Raw genomic sequence first — 20,232 nt, 5'->3', positions numbered from 1 at the left:
CTCGTCCGCCATTATTCCTCGAATAATGCTTCTGTCGAATAATGCATTATTCCTCGAATAATGAACTGTGCTTCGGCCTGCACGAACCATACCTCGCTCGGCCTGTGCTTCCTGAGGAAGGGAGCTTTACCTGAGGGAACTTTACCGCGAGGGAGCTTTACCGCGACCGCGTTGCTGGCCATGGCGTGTTCTGTGGTCAGCGACGGCTGAACCAAAAGGGGTCACCAGTGTAGCGTGGTGCTACGCACGGAACTTGTTTGCCAAAGAAGGTAAGCCACAATGCGTTGGGTCAAAAGAGTCTTTATTGTAAAGCTCAAACTGTAGCACTGACCTGCTCGGGGCTGCGAGCCCCATGTATATCCCGAGGCCACGCCTACCCCTCAGGCGTGGCCGACACCCTCTTGGTGCGCGGAATGATGTCACCGCGCCAGCGAGCCATCGTGTCCGCCACAGTTTCATAATTTGTACCTCAAATTGAATGTTACGTCACATAATGATTTTACATTGGTCATTTCACAGGGATTCACTGGATTATTAGATTCAATGAAAACTGTGTTATAATGCAAATATACAATGCAAGGAAGCAAGGAAACTTGATGCATCTGTACACGTCACGGGGTGTTGTTACGGGTGTTCACTTGTTGCATAACACACACACCGTAACACCTACACATTCACCGCCTTGTGGGTGATTATGGCATACAGTGGTGACGTACTTCCGGTGTCACTTCCGGTCAGGACATGGAACATGACTTGCTTGAACTGACATCGGCTCCGTGTCCTTTTCCACAAGCGGCTGAAACAGTGATCGGGTCGGATCTTCTGAGGAAAAGGTTTGTTCGGAGTTTCTCATTTTATTATTAATACTGAGAAAGATATTCTGTAAAACGATAATTTGAAGTGATTCTTCATAATATTAACAGAGAGATCGGCCGAACATTATGATTATACAGAGCAAGATATGACAAAGAGTTGTGGATGGATTATTGGGAAACTAGGGGGATGAGACGGGTAGGAGCGAAGAAGAAGAAGAAGAAGAAGAAGACGTGACTGATTCGATTTAAGTTCAGGTCCGAATCCAGATCCGGTCTTTCAGTGGATACAAAAGGTCACCTGTTTATCCTGGTGGAGGTTTGTGTGATATCGAGTGACTGTCTACTTCGTTACCTGTGAAACTAATCCTGGTGTTGGCTTCATGTTTAATGTGGCTGATTTAAGATGTTAGGGTCACGTCGTTGAAATAACACCAGGTGTGTTGACCAAGCGTGTCGTCCTTTTGAAGTCGGCAAAATGAGTACGTGGCTCCCGGGAACAGGGGGCACTGCATCAGCGGCGCGCGAAACTGGAAGTGGGTTGTTTTTGAGGTGAACATGTCTTTGGTCTTGGTGACAGAAATTATCAATTTTCAACAGATTCACTTGATGTGTGTTTAGATATATTCTTGTAAAAAATGCCAGGAGCATAGAAAAGGCCCCTTCATTTGTTATGTGGCAAACTATAGAAAAGGCTCCTTTACATGGGATGTGGCAAACGATAGAGAAGGCCCCTCGACATGGTATGTGCCACGTGGCAAACTATAGAAAAGGCCCCTTTATTTGTTATGGTGCAAACTATAGAAAAGGCCCCTTTGTATTGTATGTGTCATGTGGCAAACTATAGAAAAGGCCCCTTTATTTGTTATGGTGCAAACTATAGAAAAGGCCCCTTTGTATTGTATGTGCCATGTGGCAAACTATAGAAAAGGCCCCTTTGTATGGCATGTGCCATGTGTCAAACGACAGAAAAGGCCCCTTTATATGGTATGGTGCAAACTATAGAAAAGGCCCCTTTATTTGTTATGGTGCAAACTATAGAAAAGGCCCCTTTGTATTGTATGTGCCATGTTGCAAACTATAGAAAAGGCCCCTTTACATGGTATGTGTCAAACGACAGAAAAGGCCCCTTTATATGGTATGGTGCAAACTATAGAAGAGGCCCCTCTATATGGTATGTGCCATGTGGCAAACTATAGAAAAGGCCCCTTTCTATGGTATGTGACAAACTAGGGAAAAGGCCCCTTTGTATGGTATGTGCCATGTGGCAAACTATAGAAAAGGCCCCTTTATATGGTATGTGCCACGTAGCAAACTCTAGAAAAAGGCCCCTTTATATGGTATGTGGCAAACAACAGAAAAGGCCAATTTATATGGTATGTGCCATGTGGCAAACGACAGAAAAGTCCCCTTTATATGGTATGTGCCACGTGGCAAACTACAGAAAAGGTCCCTCGATATGGTATGTGCCATGGGGAAAACTATAGAAAAGGCCTCTTTGTATGGTAACTGCCATGTGGCAAAGTATAGAAATCCCCTTTATCGTATATGGTATGTGGCGAACGATAGAAAAGGCCCCTTAATAGGGTATGTGGCAAACTATAGAAAAGGCCCCTTTGTATGGTATGTGGCAAACCACAGAAAGGCCCCTTTATATGGTATGTGCCACGTTATATGTTATGCGCAATGTGGCAAACTATGGAAAGGCCCCTTAATATGGTACGTGCCATGTAGCAAACTATAGAAAAGCCCCTTTATATGGTACGTGCTGTGTGGAAAACTATAGAAAAGGCCCCTTTATATGGTATGTGGCAAACTATAGAAAAGGCCCCTTTATATGGTACGTGCCATGTGGCAAACTACAGAAAAGGCCCCTTTATATGGTATGTGGCAAACTATAGAAAAGCCCCTTTATATGGTCCGTGCTATGTGGAAAACTATAGAAAAGGCCCCTTTATATGGAATGTGGCAATCTATAGAAAAGGCCCCTTTATATGGTGTGTGCCACGTAGCAAACGATAGAAAAGGCCCCTTTATATGGTATGTGCAAACTATTGAAAAGGCCCCTTTATATGGTATGTGCCATGTGGCAAACTACAGAAAAGGCCCCTTTATATGGTATGTGTGTCCCATGTGGCAAACTATAGAAAAGGTCCCTTTATATGGTATGTGCGACATGGCAAACTACAGAAAAGGCCCCTTTATATGGTATGTGCCATGTGGCAAACTATATAAAAGGCCCCTTTATATGGTATGCGCCATGTGGCAAACTTGAGAAAAGGCCCTTTTATATGGTATGCGCCATGTGGCAAACTATAGAAAAGGCCCCTTTTTTGGTATGAACAATGTGGCAAACTACAGAAAAGGCCCCTTTATATGGTATGCGCAATGTGGCAAACTATAGAAAAGGCTCCTTTATATGGTATGTGCCATGTGGCAAACTAAATAAAATGCTGCTTTTTTGGTGTGTGCCATGTGGCACATGATAGAAAAGAAGGGATATTCTTGGGAAAAATGGCAATTATTCATACAGCTGCATGAAGAATAAATTTATTTTATTTGCTCGATGTAGGGCGCCCCTTCATATGAACATTCATAGAACGTTACTTGGTTCCTCCTAAGAACACAAGGGTAATCCAGCATGCACATGAGATTTTTGAATGTCCCTTATTTTGTATTTGGCCGAGAAAAATATATTTCTGTTCTCTGGCAACCAGAAGGCCTAGAGAGCTGCGGGTGGACTCGTTAGTTAGGCCTGGATCCTATCTCATCTATCATGAAGTTGTACGTGTCTGTGATAATGTGGTGGACTGGGAGAAGAGATCGTGGGAGACCATCGGCCTGTTAGACCACTTGCGCTTGCGCAGTGTTGACGCGATCGATGCATTGGAATGTTTGACGGTACGGCGAGGCGGTCTCGAGAACGAAATGGCAGTCTATAATATGCTTGAAGAACTTAATGATTTTCAGAATAAATACATTTTAAAATAACTTATTAAGCTTGTGTTCATTATTTACAAAAAGGCCGACCTGTCCCATTGGCTATCTTTAATTTCTCTCTGGACAGCGCCACGGCAGATGAGGACCACATGGCCTGAGGACACAAAAAAACAACACCTTTATATGTGCAATCCAAGCTTTTCAAAAAAAGAAAAAAACGCATCGCCACATCAATTTAACAATTGAATTAAATACATGAATATTGTTTAACAAAAATCGCCTTCATCATACTCGTACTTTCAAGAACCATGGTATTGTCATGCAACTCCGATTAACATCAGAGTTGCGGATAGCCTAAACGGTCTTATTGGAGGCAACTACCCAAAAACGGATTCAGCTATGGCCGCGTGGGAGGAAGAAGGGAAATGGAGGCTGCGGTGATAGCACTTAACTGCAGCACGCCGGCGTAGCTCCGGTCCTGTGAGAGGAAATTAACTCAGGCGGCACAGGTTTGAATGGGGGATGCAAAATAATACAACGGTTTATTCAAATGAAAAAGGCAGGACAGGAAAATGCGCGCCGATAATAAAATAAGGTAGCTACATTGGGATCCCACACACAACAGATTTCAAACACGAGACGAGGGAGATGAATACGAAAATAAAAACGTCCGTTATGTAATTGGATACGCGGAGCTCGGTCTTAGCTATCTTGTCGTCTTCAATTCCTGGCCTGGAAGAATACTCCGTCCGCCTCGCTCGGCCCGAGCCAACGCCCTCGCTGCTGCACCCGAGGTCCGTGCACCAAGCTCCAAAGCACCACGAGGTCCCACAGCAGGACAGCGAGCTCCACTCAGGCTACACCTCAGCCCAACTCGGGTCGGGGTCTCTGAACTGTGCTGCCAGGAATCCAACTGCTTGGGATCAACTACTGAACTGCGAAGTGTCAGGAATCCAACTGCTCTCGGTCAGATCTTCTCAACTGCACAATGGCCACTGTGCACACGAACTCTTGACTCAGATCTCACTCCTCACTCTGGTGCACACAAACTCTCGATCCAACTCTGAACTGAACTGCCAGCCAATGTGTCCGGCGCTGATAATATCTCTGGCCGGTGACGTCAGCATTGGCGCACTGCTCTGCCAATCAGAGCCTCCACCGACTCGCCGGCTCGTCCAGGGGCATGCCCACTGCACCACTCTCACTCCTGTCCCCTCTTCCTTGTTCTCAGCATGTGCTATGCGAGGCGGGTAGGCCCCTCGGAGGTGCAAATGGTGGAGGCCATTATTGGCGGCGTTCTAGCCCGATTTCTTCCTGAGTCATGTCAGGGGGGAAGGGCGTCATTAATGTTGTTCTAAAGGTCATAACTTGTGTCTATGTGGTCTGTAGTGCTATAAAGGACAAAGGTTTGGTTAACAGCTGAGACAGACAAGGGCTCTACTCATTAACCCCGACACTACCTAACACACGAGTCTCCTGGTAGATTCACAGTTATACAACTTGACCGACAAATCGCCTAAACACACAGAACTTATTACAGGTAGATTCCCTATCGCAACAGTCGAAGCATGTTACCTACTCAGATCTACTCTGCTCTACATATATCACTACCCAAATTCGTAACAGTATATATTGATATTTAGCATGAGAAGGCCTGGCATGTAAGAGGGACAGGATTGTGGTGAAGAAGACTCGATGCAGTACGAGGCCGATTGTCGCTGTGTTCTGTGTTTATCAATAGAACGTCCATCTTCTAAACTGTGACTCAACGTCGGCATGTTAAAGTGCACAAGGCCATACTGGTGATGGATGAGACTGCTTCAGTGCTCTACAATGAAGGCCATACTGGCGCTAAATTTCTGGATTTTTTTCACGGTCTTTTATATCATCATTTTATGAAAATTGAAGTATGTATTTGGACACTTAGTGAGGCCTCATATGGAGTATTGTTTGCGGTTTTGGTCAACACAAGTCTGGAAAGAAATAGGTGCTTTCGAGAGGGTTCAGCACAGGCTTACTCTAGATTGATTCCAGGCCGAGCTAGACTCAACTACAAGGACCGCCTGAAGGACACAGCTTTATAAGGAGGCGGTTATGATGGGATATGATAGATGTTTAAGATAATGAAGGGTACAGACAAAATAAGTGCAGAATAATTATACAGCAGAGACAGTGACAGGACCAGGGACCAACAACAACAACAATAGGCATTTTAAGGTTATTTCCCTGCTGGAGAGGGGGTTAGCCTTGCGGTCCCCATGACAATCTTCTCCATTTTGCCCTATTTTCAGCATCTCCCCTTGTTAACCCCCTTGCCTGCATTTCTTCTTCCACCACCTTTAGCCAAGTCTTTCTCGGTCTTCCCCGTCCTCGACTTCCTTCTACATTAATTTCCATCACTCTTCTCTTCCAGTCACTTTCATCCTGCCTCAACACATGACCAAACCATCTCAACCTGTTTCTCTTCAGAGCATCCATCACAGGCTCTATTCCCATCATCTTTCGCAATTCGTCATTTGTCTTCCTCTCTCTCAACGATACTCCGCACATCCACCGAACCATTCGCATTTCCACCCTTTGCAGCCTTTGTTGCTGCTCTACGTTCATTACCCATGTCTCGCTCCCATAAATCATGACACTTCTCACACATGCAGCATACACCTTTCCCTTCAGCTTCAACGACACTCCCCTCCTCGTCAGCACGCCACTCAGTGCTGACGATCAAGCTTCGATGTTGTATACAAAAAAAAAAAAAGATGTCAATGACAACATAACCAATGGATAAGTTTAAATTTGGATTTGATTGTGGTGAAGAAGACTCTGCTGATATGGATATGTCGTACGAAGCCGAATGACACTTTGTTCTGTGTTGATCAATAAAGCGAACATCTTCTAAACTGTGGCTCAACATCGGCTTGTTGCATTGTGCAAGGCCATACTGGTGATGGATGAGACTGCTTCAGTAGCGCTACACTTCTGGATTTTTAAAAACGATCTTTAATATCATTATTTTAATAAAATTGAAGTATGTACTTGAGCACTTAGTGAGGCCTCATCCAGAATATTGTTTCCATTTTTGGTCACCACAAGTCGGAAAGACATAGCTACGATCGAGAGGCTTCAGTACAGGCCTACTTGATTGATTCCGGGCCTAGCTAGACTCAACTAATTTAGGGTGCCTGAAGGAGACGGCTTTATACATTAGAAAGGAGGCAGTTATGATGGGATATGATAGATGTTTCAGATAATTAAGGGTATAGACGAACTAAGTGCAGAAAAATTATTCAGCAGAGACAGTGACTGGATCAGGGGCCATAGCCGAGTAAAGAAAAGAAGAATAAATAGGGTGGTAAGGTAAGAGTCTTTCACTGAGAGAGTAGTTAATGCATAAGATGGTTTCCGAGAAAGGCGGTGGCAAGAAAATCAATATATAAGTTTAAATTAGGATTAGATAGGTACCTGGAAGCATTAGAGATTGAAGAGTGTCGGGATATTGGCAAGACGTTTGTGACTTGCGCATGGATTGGGAGATTGGGTGCATCTGAGTGAATGAAGTGAAGTGAAGAGTGTCGTGCCTGTTTGGGGGTCTCGACAAGCGGTTATTGTTGATGTTGTGTGTTTGTCATCTAAGAACCGCCATCACCCAAATCTTTCCCCCCCCCCCCCCCCCCCCACCCACCTCTGAAAAAATAACACAAAAGATTGCTTTTTCTCTTTTTGTTATTTAAACAATTAAAATAATTTTGTTTCCTCATTTGTATTTGACTCGCTTGGGATATCCCTGGGTCTGCCACATCGTCTCATCCACATTTCTCTCCTCAATCCCCAAATGAAATTGCATCGTTTTGGTGGATGAAATTTGGCTGGTGTTGATGTGGCGCAGCATAATGGGCCGAATGGTCTCCTCTAGTTTACTCTGGGTTTGTTTTTGTCTCTGTTTATAAAAACTCACATTCATTAGATGCTGATTGATAATAAATCTTTCAAAATGGGACACAGCGGGTGAACAAACTGGATGCAAACCCCGCATTTATTGGATAATAATTGATTGGATTGTCAATGGAAATAACTCAAAAACATTCCAGTAAAGAAAATAACATGTATAACTTTTCTGTGATTAACATAAGCATTGTATCCTTGGCAGGTCATCGGTGCAATGGAGAGCTTCTTGGAATGGCTCATGTCCCAAGGCCTGAGAGCAGAAACAGCCCAAGCAGTGATCGATAAGCTTGGAATTGAGAATCAGAAGGTTATTCGAGCTTGTACTGAGTCGGATCCATTGCGAATCGAGCTCCTTTCTCTCTCCAAAGAGAAATTACAATTTGCAATGTATGCTGACTTCTGTAAATTTATTAATTCTTTTTCGAAGCCGCAAGATGTCCAGATTGCGGGTTCTTCTCTGTTGGGAAGTATTTTCGTCAACTTGGAGAATGTTATTTGGGAACTTTCCAGTTTCTGTGAAAAGATTTTCAGATCCCAAAATGTGCAGTTGGAAAATGTTCCTGGTTTCTCTGGAATCGGGTTCAGTGATGTCTGCAGCCTCCGCTCTCAGGATGATGGGTCAAGAGCCATGTCTGGTATGTGACTTTTTTAATACAACATCACACGTCAACAAATATCTTGATCTTCTACCATTGTTTTTTTTGTATTATTTTAACCTGTGTAATCTCTTTTAGTGCAGTTTTGTAATGTCTAATATTAATGGATTTTTGATGGAGATTACAAGGTAAATTTTAGCTCACCTGGAACATATTTCCGGGGAGCTTATGGGATGGCGCGTCGTCAGTCTGTCCATAAGCACTTGCAGCTTCTTCTCCAAAACTGCTGATGGGATTGTGACCAAACTTGGGTAAAATTATATTTTGTGTGTTGGAACTCAATTTTATACACGGCATTCAAAATTTGGAGTTCAAGGAGGTGGGAGGGATGGTGGGTGGGGCCTGGTGAGCGGGCCTGATATCCTAAAATGGTTATTTGCTCTCTTATTTGAAACTGCATTGACTATTTTGAAAAACTTGACCACAACCTTCATCACCCGTGATGTTCACAGTATTTTTTTAAATTGGGGTCTATTTGCCCCTATTTTTGGGGGGGGGGGGGGGTGGGGGGAAATTGCATTAAATACCTCTGTGTTCCATGTTTAACGGTACATTTAAGTTATCTGCATGTAGGAAGTTATTTTCATGGAAGGCTTTTCCTTGTTTTACCACGCTTTCTGAAAAATATGAAGACGCTTCATCGTAGTCATATTGTAATTGGCTCTGTCCCTCCATATGTCTGTCTGTCATGCTGTCTTCTCCTGAACGATTGTGTAAAAATTCATCTACTTGGTTGTTATGATCACATGGCAATAAGGTGTATTAGCAGTATCATTTTGACCCCGCCCCCTTGGTGCATTTGCAAAAATGGAATACCAAATGGTAGAATAGCAAAAAATGTAATTCGGGGCATATTTTTAAACATTTTTTTCATGTTACCTTGCATATGCAATCAGCATTGGGGGACACATGAAATATGAAAGGTATACATGAAAGATATTCTGAGGATATTGTGTGAGAATGATCTGACTGTTGTGGTGGAGTCTGGGCAGGAGATGCAGGAGTACTTGGTGAGTGAAAAGAGGCATTTGAGAAACATTGGCTGAAAATAAGCATGGAGAAGACCCAGGTGATGTGGGTTGGGCAGAAGAGAAAAGAAATGAATATCAGTTTGTAGGGGAAGGAGATCAGATAAGGAAATAGGTTTGAGTAAAACAGAGGCAGTGATGCGGGGGAGGATTTTGGTGGGTTCAAAAGTGTGGAGGAGGGTGCAGTGTGTAATGGCGGAGAGATTTTAATGACATGAAAGGGAAGGTTCTGATGTGATGTGTAACACCGGCCTACCTGTAGGGTCTGGAGACAGTGGCACTGACAGAGATACAATGACAGACTGCAGGTTTGCAAGAACAACTGAGTGAAGAGGACTGTGGGAGTGAAGAGGGTGGATAGAAGGAGAATGGAAGAACTGAGGGAGGAGATTGGTGTGCAGATGAGTTTGACCGGGACATTGGTGAAATGTCGGCTGAAATGGGCTTGACATTTGGTGCAGATGGGGGAAGAAAGAACGGCAAAGAAAGTAGATAGGTTGAGCAAATATGCGAGGTGGAAGAGAGGTAAACTGTGTTGAGGTGGGAGGATTGTGTGAAGAAAGATATCAGTAAAGTGGGGGTGGTTGGAGGGTGGAGAGAGTTGGCTGAGGACGGAGGGGATTGGAGGAGTATCACGGTCAAGGCTGGGCAGAAGCTTGGTATCGTTTGACCCCCTTATAAAGGGAAGAGGAGGAGGATAACAACAACAACAACTCCCCACATTGTGTGAACATGAATAAAAGTTCCAGTACCTTGTTATGTTCTGATATGCAGGTATCATGTTCTTCGGTTGTCCGTCCGTGTGTCTGCTGCAATAACTTGTGAATTGTCAATGGGATTTTTTTTTAACCAAACTTGGGACAGGCACGTAATATCATAACAAAATAAGTAATATGTAGGAACAAAATAACATTGTAACAAAATAATATAGTAACAAAATAATACAGTAATGTGTTGCAACAAAATAATGTAGTGACAAGGTAATATAGTATCAAAATAATTATCGCTAATACAGTAAAAACAAAAAAGGTGTCGGTTGATGGTAAATAACAATTAAAGTATTTTTTTGTTTCCCCTCGGACAAGATTGGAGACTATCAGAAAAAGGAGCAAAAAAAATGGGGCACAAAAAAAAGTTTTAAATTGTTTTTACCATCAACCGACGCCTTTTTTGTTTTTACTTTTTGTGCTAAAATAATTTTGTTACTATATTACTGTCGCTCCGACCGACCGATCATCTGTCCATGTACTTTTGTGTTCACGATATTTCAAAAAACCATTGAGCATTTAGGTTTCCTATTGCAGATTTCTATCCCTCATGTCATTATCTCAACCTGATTAGATAACGGCTGTGATTGGCTAAATTTTGGAGAATGTTATTCTGGAACTTTCCAGTTTCTGTGAAAAGATTTTCAGATCCCAAAATGTGCACTGGGACAACGTTTCTGGTTTCTCTGGAATTGGGCTCAGCGATTTCTGCAGTCTCCATTTTCAGGATGATGGATTAACACCCAAGTCTGGTACGTGACGTATTTTTTAAAACAACATAGCATGTCAAGCAGTAACCTTGATGTTCTGTGATTTATTCATTTATTTTTACCTCTGCCACCAAAGGTGGATGGAGGTTATGTTTTCACCACTGTTTGTTTGTCTGTTAGCAGAATATCTCAAAACATTATGGATAGATTTTGACAAAACTTGGTGGGTGGACAGGTTGTGTGTGTGACGAGGACATGTTGGTTAGATTTTGGTGAAGATCCGGATGCGGGTCCTATAAATTAGCCATTCTTCCGCATTGCAGGAGACAGTGTTTTGCCTTCTTTTTTTGAACCCACATATGATATCTGGTCACAATCCTTTGTTTTCTATGCTCAATGGGATAATTAGGTTGTACCTGAGCCAGGGATTACTTCATTGTTTTCCATGATTGCTTTTGGATAACGATAGCATGAGTTTTCTGGAACTGAAATATTGAGATTTTTGCAGATGGGTGAGTGGATTACTCCACATTCCTTGTGTATTTGGGTGTCGTCCAAGCAGCATTTTTGTCCATCGGTTGTTTTCTCATATAGTTGTGGACTTTCCCCAAATGGTGCCAATCTCATCTCCACTATTTTGTTTGCCAGCTCTTTTTCCAGTCTTCGTTGTTCCTCATCATCCTTGTACTCCTCTCCTTCACCTCCTTGTTACCCTGCGCTCGCGAAGCGAAAGGCAGGGTTTAGCATTCGGGTACGTACGTGCATGTCTGCATTTTAAAAATTCATTTTCTCGGCAACTGTGGGTCCGATTGACATGAAATTTTCGCCATAGGAGGGCCTCCGGCTGTAGAATATTTTAGTGAATATTATGAGATCACAGGTCACGTGGTATGGGTGCCATCTTGGTAAAACCAAAAACCTTTGCACCTCTATCTCAAAAAGCGCTGCACATAAATAATTGAGACAGGTCTCATTGCAAAGAACTCTCCATGTGGAATAACATATGTGAATGACGACGTCATAATTCGACAAGTAAAAAACTTTATCCGATCAGGATGAAATTTCTTAATCATCTTCTCGGTATAAATTGATGCAGAAATAAAATTATAATGACGTTGTAGGTCACGTGGTTTGGACGCCATATTGTTTTGAGTGGAAAGCCTGAAAAACCACTGAAATCAAATTTTCTCCAAAACAACAGAAAGACCGAGGCCAAACTTTGCAGGCAGGATCACATACCCCAGATGAACAAAAAAGTAAAAAGTCTGCGAGCATGACGCCATTCGTCACATGGTGACGTAAGCATAAACATTTAAAACCTAGCTCCTCCCTCATTTTTTGATCCTATCGAGGGGAAGCTTCACAGATATGTTCAGCATGTCAGTCTGCTAAAATGACCTGTTGGAATTTTCGATGAGTCACGTGGTTTGGCAGATATAAATAATTAAATGAAAATATTAAAATTTTTATAACTCTTGAACCGCTTCATTGATCGACGTGAAACTTTAGATTGTAGTGGAGGTAATGCAGTGTAACAAGTGTGCAAAATTTCAAGATGATTGGATGTATGGTCTGGAAGCTAGAAGTTGTTATTGTTTGAAGAAGAATTCATCTAGAGTGGGCATGGAATTCATTATCACACTGCACACGACGAGCAGGCAAAGTACGGAGCGACCTCACGGGGTCATTTTGACCTCATATAAAATTTTGATTTCAGATTTGTCGATTGCTGAGGTATATTAACACATGACCAAAACAGATTTGGCAAAATTCCCACGATTTTTGATGAAAATATAACATTTGTGTCTGCATTGCAGGAAAGTAAAGTGTGTGCCATGTCAGCATTTTAAAAATTGAAACGTGGCTCATTGCAAAGAATTCCATATGGGGAATAGGTGTTGTTAACGATGACATCATTGGTGCCATAATTATGATGTCATAATTTGACAGGGCCAACGCTTAGTCTGATCAGTTTGAAATTTATTGAGCATGATCTATGCGACAATTATTTAGAGAATATAAATTTATGATGTCATCGCTCACGTGGTCGAACAGCCATATTGGATCAAAAAAAAAAATAAACGTTCAAAAATAGAAGAGTTGGCTTGCACCAAGTTGACTGCGCAGGGTAAGTATTCTATGAATACCGTCTAGTTCCCTTCTGTGTCTTATCACGACCTCACGTGATTCTCATTTTCATTCCCATTCATTTATGTTGGTGTTTTCACTCGGTCTACAATTGCAAGTGTGTTTCCCCTCCCCATTAAGGTGGTTCTTTGTCTCCTCCACCTCTGTCTCACCACGACTTCACCTCTGGGTCACCAGAAACGCTCTGCATTCCAAACCATTGCTTCATTGTGCAGTCCATCCCAGCGCCATTGTGGCCACTTTTCCACCTCTCCTCTGCCCATCCATGGTGAGCGCGTGGCTCCCAACCTCATAATTTATTCAGCTTGTCTTCTGGCCTTCACCGTTATCTCTGATTTTTTTTTTTTTTTTGGATTTATGTGCCGTTGACACAACTTTGTTGAATTTTTGGGATGGCACAGTCTTGCTGCTCTGGTGATCAATGTGGTCTTTTTCAGCTTGTCCATTAAAGTACCTCCTCTACTGACATTGGGGGACACTGTTGATGTTGACATTGTGAATCCCCCACTGTTGATGTCTTGAATAGACGTTACAGTAGTAAATGGACTCCTTCTCCTCCTTGCGATAAGGTTCCTTTTCTTGTTTTTTTATTTTATTTTTTATTATTTATTTTTTTGTATACTGAATAGAGGCTCGTGAAAGAGCTAACATTTATTTCACAAACAAATCAACCAGACAAACAAAATATACAAAAAGAGGGAGTGGAAGACAAGATGGGGAGAGAAGGGGAAGCACACAACCACAACATTTGAGAGCAGGGAGAAGTGTGGGAGGGAGAGGGCTTGGGGGCAGGAGGCGTGGGAAGGGGGGGGTGGGGGGGGGGAGAGGTATAAAACACAAGGGGACCGAAATTAGCGGGGGTAGAAAAGATCAAGGTTTTGGATGGGGGAGGATAAGAGATGGTGGTGAACAGCTGTTTTCAAGACCTGGAGGGTGGAGTGTTATTGAAGAGAGTGAGGGAGTTTGCTCCAGAGGCGGGAGAAAAGAGGAATGAAGGAGTGAAGGTGAGCAGAAAGTCTTGATTTTGGCAGTTTAACCATAAGAGGGTTGCAGGCAGATCTTGTGTGACCTGCAGGAATATTTGGGGGACAGAGCCCAGAGAGAGCTGGGGGGGAGGGGGCAAGGCCAGAGAGGAGTCAGTAGAAGACGGAAAGACCACCAACCTGCCTGCGGTGAGTGAGTGAAAGGCCCTTGGAGTTAGCTTCATCGCGGGAGATTCCAATGATTCTGAACGCTTTGGTTTCAACAGCGTGAAGACGAGCTAGGTGTGAGGCAGGAGCACCAGACCAGAGGGGAGAGCAGTATTCCATAGAGCTGCGGATGAAAGCCTTGTATGTGGTGAGGAGCTCAGGTGTGCCAAGGAAGGACCTTCCACACTGAGGCTGCCCAATCGGCGACAGGCTTTGGAGGCCAGATTTGAAATGTGGTTTTCCCAGGAAAGATCATGGCAAATAGTGAGACCCAAAAGCTTGAGTGACAGAACTTCTTGGAGAGGATTATTCAGAAAGTGGTTGGGAGGGTTTTCCAATAGGTCTTTTCGGAGAGACATCGTAAGAGTGTGAGGTTTATCAGGATTGAAGGACATGTTCCATTTGTTTGCCCAGTCTGTGATTTTGTCCAGGTCTGCAGAGAGTGAGGAGGCTGCAGACTGCCAATCTGAGGGATGAGTAATGGAGCGACAGAGAGTAGAGTCGTCAGCAAAGAGATAGAGAGGATTTTCAAGAGAGTCAGAGAGATCATTGATGAAGACCAGAAAAAGCACAGGGCCCAGAACACTACCTTGGGGAACTCCAGCCTGAACAGGAAGAGGAGATGAGAGAAACCCATTCAGGGCCACACGTTGACTACGACCAGAGAGGAAGTCCGCCAGGCATGCGTGGAGATTTCCATGGATACCAAAGGAGGAGAGTTTGGTGAGCAGAGCAGGGTGCCAGACCGTATCGAAGGCACGTGAAATGTCAAGGGAGACAGCTCTAATTTCCTGTTTGGCGTTGAGGACCTCCATCCATTGTTGAGAAAGCAGAAGCAGCATGTCCAGAGTAGAGTGACCAGGTCTGAAACCAAATTGATGATCAGAGATCAAGCCATTGGAGAAGAGGAAAGATTTCATATCTGAAGCAATGATGGATTCCATGACTTGCTGATAATTGGGAGAAGGCTGATTGGTCTGTAGTTGCTAGGATCTGTTTTTGCACCTTTTTTGTGCAAAGCGGTGATGTTGGCTGATTTCCAAGCAGATGGCAGATGACCTTGAGCAAAAGAGAGGGTGAAGAGAACAGAAAGAGGGAGTGAAAGAGCGGAAGAACATGATTTTAGGACCCGTGGGCTGATGCCGTCAGGACCAGTTGCAGAATCAGAGTCGAGGGTTGACAGAAACTTTTCCACCTTGTCAGGAGGAAAGGACACAGAGTCCAGGAGCAGCTGGGTACGACTGGGTACGGTGGGTACAGAGAGGGATGGGTTTGGGACACAAGATTTAGAGGCAAACACAGAGTTGAGGCATTCAGCTTTTTCATGTGCGGAGTCAGCTGTGTAGCCATTTGAGGTAAGGGAGGGGATGGAGGGGGAACAAACACCAGAAACAGATTTGACCAGATGCCACCACGATTTGGAAGAGGGAGACCCTCCCATCACCCTCCCATCACCCTCCCATCACCCTCCCATCACCCTGCCGTCACCCTGCCATCACCCTCCCACCCTCCCTCCCTTCTATCACCCTCCCTTCTATAGGGTTGGTTTTCTAAGGCTTATATCAAAATATCAATTTATATCAAATAAATCTTTTAAGGTGAAAGCGCGATGACGTCACCACGTCACGCGGCACGAATGCGCGCCTGTGTCATTGGAGGTATTGACTTATATAGGGTTAGTTTTCTAAGGCTGTAGGCCGCACCTCATTTTGTCGAATAAAGTGGTATTCGGGTGGTTCCGGTATTTGGGACCGCAGGGACGGAAAGTGCAGGTACGGGGTGCCAGTCACTCCCCAGCCGGCCCGCTCTGAAGGTTTGGATTGGGACACCGGGATTCATTCCGGTCGCCCGGTCGGCCCGGAGGTGGGGGTGCGGGGCCTGTCATGGAACGTCAAAACAAACGGCCTGCCGGGGCCACCCAAAAGTCGGGCGTGAGGGGCGCGTCCACTAATGGAACGCCTCTCGCTTCCCAGATCGAGGGCCACATGGTCAGGAGAACCTCGTCCCTTCTGGTTGCCTTGCCGTCCCGCCGTGGGCGCTGGCAGGGTGTACTTCAAACTAGGCTTAAGTGTCAAGTGTTAAGTTCCTACTTGCCCTCGCAAGGGAAAGGCTAGGGTCAAGCTCTTCCAAATTTCCAAACACTAGAAATCGGACGTCTCAAATTAATTAATCAATTGGTTAATACATCTCAGTCGCCCGCGACCTCTCCAGCGCGGGCGTCGAACCAGTTCATTTCCGGTGCGACCGGGCCGAGTATCGGCCTGGCCGTGGCCAAAGCCGTTGATTCCGCCGTAGCACGCTAACGCGTAGGCTCGTGCGTCCCTGGTCTGCCGGGGCTCCGCGGGTGTCCTACCGTGCCCACGTCGCCATGGCTCACTGAATAAGAGAGTCAGACGTGGTGCCCGGGGACGGAGTTCGCTGTCTAAACATGGTAGCGCTAGGCCAGTGGGACTGCCGGGACCCACGTGCTCTCACAAGTTGTTATGCGCGTGGGCAGCAGTATCACACCGGGGCGCCCAAACGCTCCCCGGCTAAAGTTCATCCTGGAAGCGCCCGCATTGTGCGGACAAACCAAGTCAAGGGCCACGTGGCCAGGAGAACCTCGTCCCTTCCGGTCACACTGTGCCTATCGGCCGGCCTCGAAGACCGAAATTGTGACGGTGTCACCCGAACTGTAAGAGATGGTATTATATATATTTTTGGGATAGATTTGGTTGAATAGATTTGGTGAGCAAGACGAAAGCATCCTTTTGTAGGAGAAGAAGAAAAGGGTGTTATAATATATGACAGAAAATAGTTGTTCAGGGGAGAGATTATACATTTCTAACCACGTGATCGCGTGATCGCGAACAACGTGAACGAAGAACGAACGAACAAATAAGAGCAACAAATAAACGAATAAGACCTGAGAAGGAAAAAAATTTTGGGGTTTTTTTTTTTTTTTGAGTAGAGATATTAAACGAGGAGGTATGGGGTGAACGACTGGGATGAAACAGAGAACGAAAATAAATGCAGCGCATTCGACGAATCGCTGAGAGAGAAACAAAACCACAAGGTCGGAGACGGTACGGTCGCCTAAGCCTACGAGTACTAGGCCTCAGAATACTCGATACGCATTAACCGACGTTTGTGTATACATGTAGGAAAAATTTGCACCGAGAATTTTCCAAAAGATACGCTAAAGGTACACACACCGAAAGATAGATACAGTCTCGACAAAAACACAATTGTGAAAGATCACTTAGCTTCGAAAGCGTGAGCGCATGGAACAGCTTCGAAAAGACGTGACCTCGCCGTGATCTCGCGAGATCGTCCCCGAAGTGAGCTCGGTGCCGCAACACATGCTAACATCACACGGTGGTCTGTCCCATAATTTGAGTTTTTTTTTGTTTTGAGATTGGTAGCACCTCCAGAGCCTCTTGGCTTGGTGCAAATCTCTGTCCCATTGGGAGTTGGTCTTTCTTCCCACTGGAGGAGGTGCAGGCTTTATTTTTTGAAGTGAGCTCGGTGCCGCAACACATGCTAACACCACACGGTGGTCTGTCCCATAATTTGTTTTTTCCTTTATTTCCAACACTCATTTGGTTTGTCGAAGGCTCTTACCTTCACCCACCCTCCTTTGGCCCATCGGAAGTAGTTTCTCACCAAAGCAATCACAGAGCTGGCGACTCAACATTACATTTGTCGATCATTCAACATTGGGTTTTTAAGAGTACTGGGGCCTTTTCATTCTTTTGGGTCCTTAGGGTCTTTGTGGCATCTTGGATCTTTAAGGGTATAATAACTCAAAATTAGATTATGTGCCAGCCAATTTGATGCCAATCTTGTGTGTGTACATCAGGGTGTATCCATGTCCTGGCTCATTGATGAGGTTTCTGTCTGTGTCTGTTCACTAACTTTTTTTGTCCCATTTGAGCTTTGTCATCAAGTTTTCAACATAACGTTATTTGGAGGATATGGAGAAGACGAATTAATAATTTGGTGAAAAGGTCAAAGGTCAGTGTCACATAAAATCGTCAACTTTCATGAAATTGACATGGAATTTAAAGAATTTGCATGCTGGGTCACTGCATTGGCTCACCAGTCAATAGCTAGAAGCTGATTGTTTTTTGTTTTTTTGTTTTTTTTAGAACAAACTGTGAAGGTGGAAAAAAAATCATTAATTCTCATACGATTGACTTGAAAATTGAGCAGGGTTTGCATATTGGTTTGCTGAAGCCCATTGCTTTTGTGGTCAAAAGTTAAAGGTCGCCTAAAATTGTCAATTTTTTGGTATTTTTTGTTCGATATGTACCATATAAAACACAATGTGTGTTTGTGTATTTGTGTGTCTGTCCCTCTTCATAAGGGTAGGTTTTAAAGGCTTTGAGTCGTGCTTTAGTAGTGGAGGGAGTGGGGTTTTATGTGGGGTTTTATGTGGGGTTTTAACGGGCAATCTTTGCACACTACTGTCCATCTGTTAAAAGACCTAAAATACTCTGAGGACCCAGAATGCCCCAAAGACTCAGAAAACACAAAATACCACAAGGATCCAAAAGACCCCAACGACCTAAAGGATCCAAAAGATCCCAATGACCCTGGACCAAGAGGACCCAATAGACTCCGAAGTCCCTGAAGACCCAATGGACCCTAAACACCCAAAATATCCTGAGGACTCAAAAGTCCCCGAAGACTCAAAAGACCCCAATACCCTTAAAGATCCAAGATGCCACAAAGACCCTAAATACCCCAAAGAATGAAAAGGCCCCAATACCCTTAAAAACCCAAAATACCCCAAAGACCCAAAAGACCCTTAGATCCATAAACGAAGACCCATAAAGACCCGAAGACCCATTAAACCTTCAAGACCAAAAAGATTGAAAATACCCAAAGACCACCAAAAACCCAAAAGTGCCTGAAGACCCAAAATTCACCAAAGAACTCAATACCCTAAAATACGAAATCACCATGAAGACCCCAAAGACCGAAAATACCCCAAACACCCTGAAAGACCCCAAAAACACAAAAAATTCAAATTACCCCAAATACCCGAAAATACCTCAAAGACCCAGAGGACTGAAAAGACCACAGGACCCCAAAGACTCAAATGACCCAAAAGACCCTGAGGAACCGGAAGACCCAGAAGACCTAGAGGACCCAAAGGACTGCTGAGGACTCCAAATATCCAAAAGAAGAGTAATTATGTCTCTTACATTGGAATTGTAGATGGTGGCTTACAAACCAAGCCTCAAGGTCGGTGTACAGAGGCATTTTTTAAATAATCACAATGTATATAAAAGGTGCAGGGAGGTGAAATTTGCTGCATGCAATGTGCAACACGCGCAGAGTAAACCGAGTTTTCATTTACGTCTGTAGAATGTCTAATAAATAAAGATAAATGCACATATGACACTAGGCCCAGGCTTCAGACTTTGGCATGCTCACGCGGCTGCACCATCAAACAAACTGTTACAACCGTCATTTTTGACAAGCTTTATACTGCTTTTCATCATGTTTCGCATATGGAAGATGAATAAGAAGAAGTCCGAATGCAAATTGCACGTGGATGGGCTTTACATTTTCAGATGCTTTCCAGTTTTTTAAAAGTGATTCTTCATTTTTGAGAGAAGCCCGGTGTTGGCTTAGCGGTTAAGTTGGCTGGCTTAAAATCTTAGTGTCTTGAGGGGGTGCTGCATTAGCGGCACATCCATGCTCTCAGCCAAGATCTGAGAATTTCTTTAGTGATTCATTCGAATGCGGATCTGAGAATTTCTTAAGTGATTGGTCACCATCAAGAGGAAACAAATGGGGCCAAAATGATGGATAGAGATAATTGAATGATGAATGATGGATAGATAATAAGGATGATAAATAAAATAAATAAAAAGATAAAATAAAAGGATGATAGATAAAAAGGATGATGAATGATGGATAGATAATAATTCTTATCTTCCCCCATCCAAAACCTTGATCTTTTCTACCCCCGCTAATTTCACCCCAAATCCACTTTTTTGAAATACCAACTTCTTTCCTGGAAGTCCTTGGTGTCCTTGTGTTTCA

General features: G+C 43.9%; 1 protein-coding gene across 5 annotated transcripts in view; it reads left to right on the top strand.

Annotated features, from left to right (window-relative positions):
- Window positions 1-723: 723 nt before the first annotated feature.
- The window catches only part of LOC137417874 (uncharacterized), a 163,351-nt gene continuing 143,842 nt past the window's right edge, over window positions 724-20,232 (top strand). For 2 of the 5 annotated variants that reach the window (XM_078770527.1, XM_078770525.1), the window contains exons 1-2: window positions 724-833; window positions 7,897-8,329. In XM_078770527.1, coding sequence (XP_078626653.1) covers window positions 7,909-8,329 — 421 coding nt within the window. In that variant the 5' untranslated portion in view covers window positions 724-833; window positions 7,897-7,908. Of the gene's footprint in view, window positions 834-7,896; window positions 8,330-11,082; window positions 13,272-20,232 lie in introns of those variants that run through there. The other 3 variants (XM_078770528.1, XM_078770526.1, XR_013621919.1) reach the window with 3 other exon arrangements.

The sequence above is a fragment of the Myxine glutinosa genome, chromosome 1, assembly GCF_964187855.1.
Source record: "Myxine glutinosa chromosome 1, kmMyxGlut1.1, whole genome shotgun sequence".
Classification (NCBI taxonomy): domain Eukaryota; kingdom Metazoa; phylum Chordata; class Myxini; order Myxiniformes; family Myxinidae; genus Myxine; species Myxine glutinosa.
This window is presented reverse-complemented; position numbering and strand designations above follow the sequence as displayed.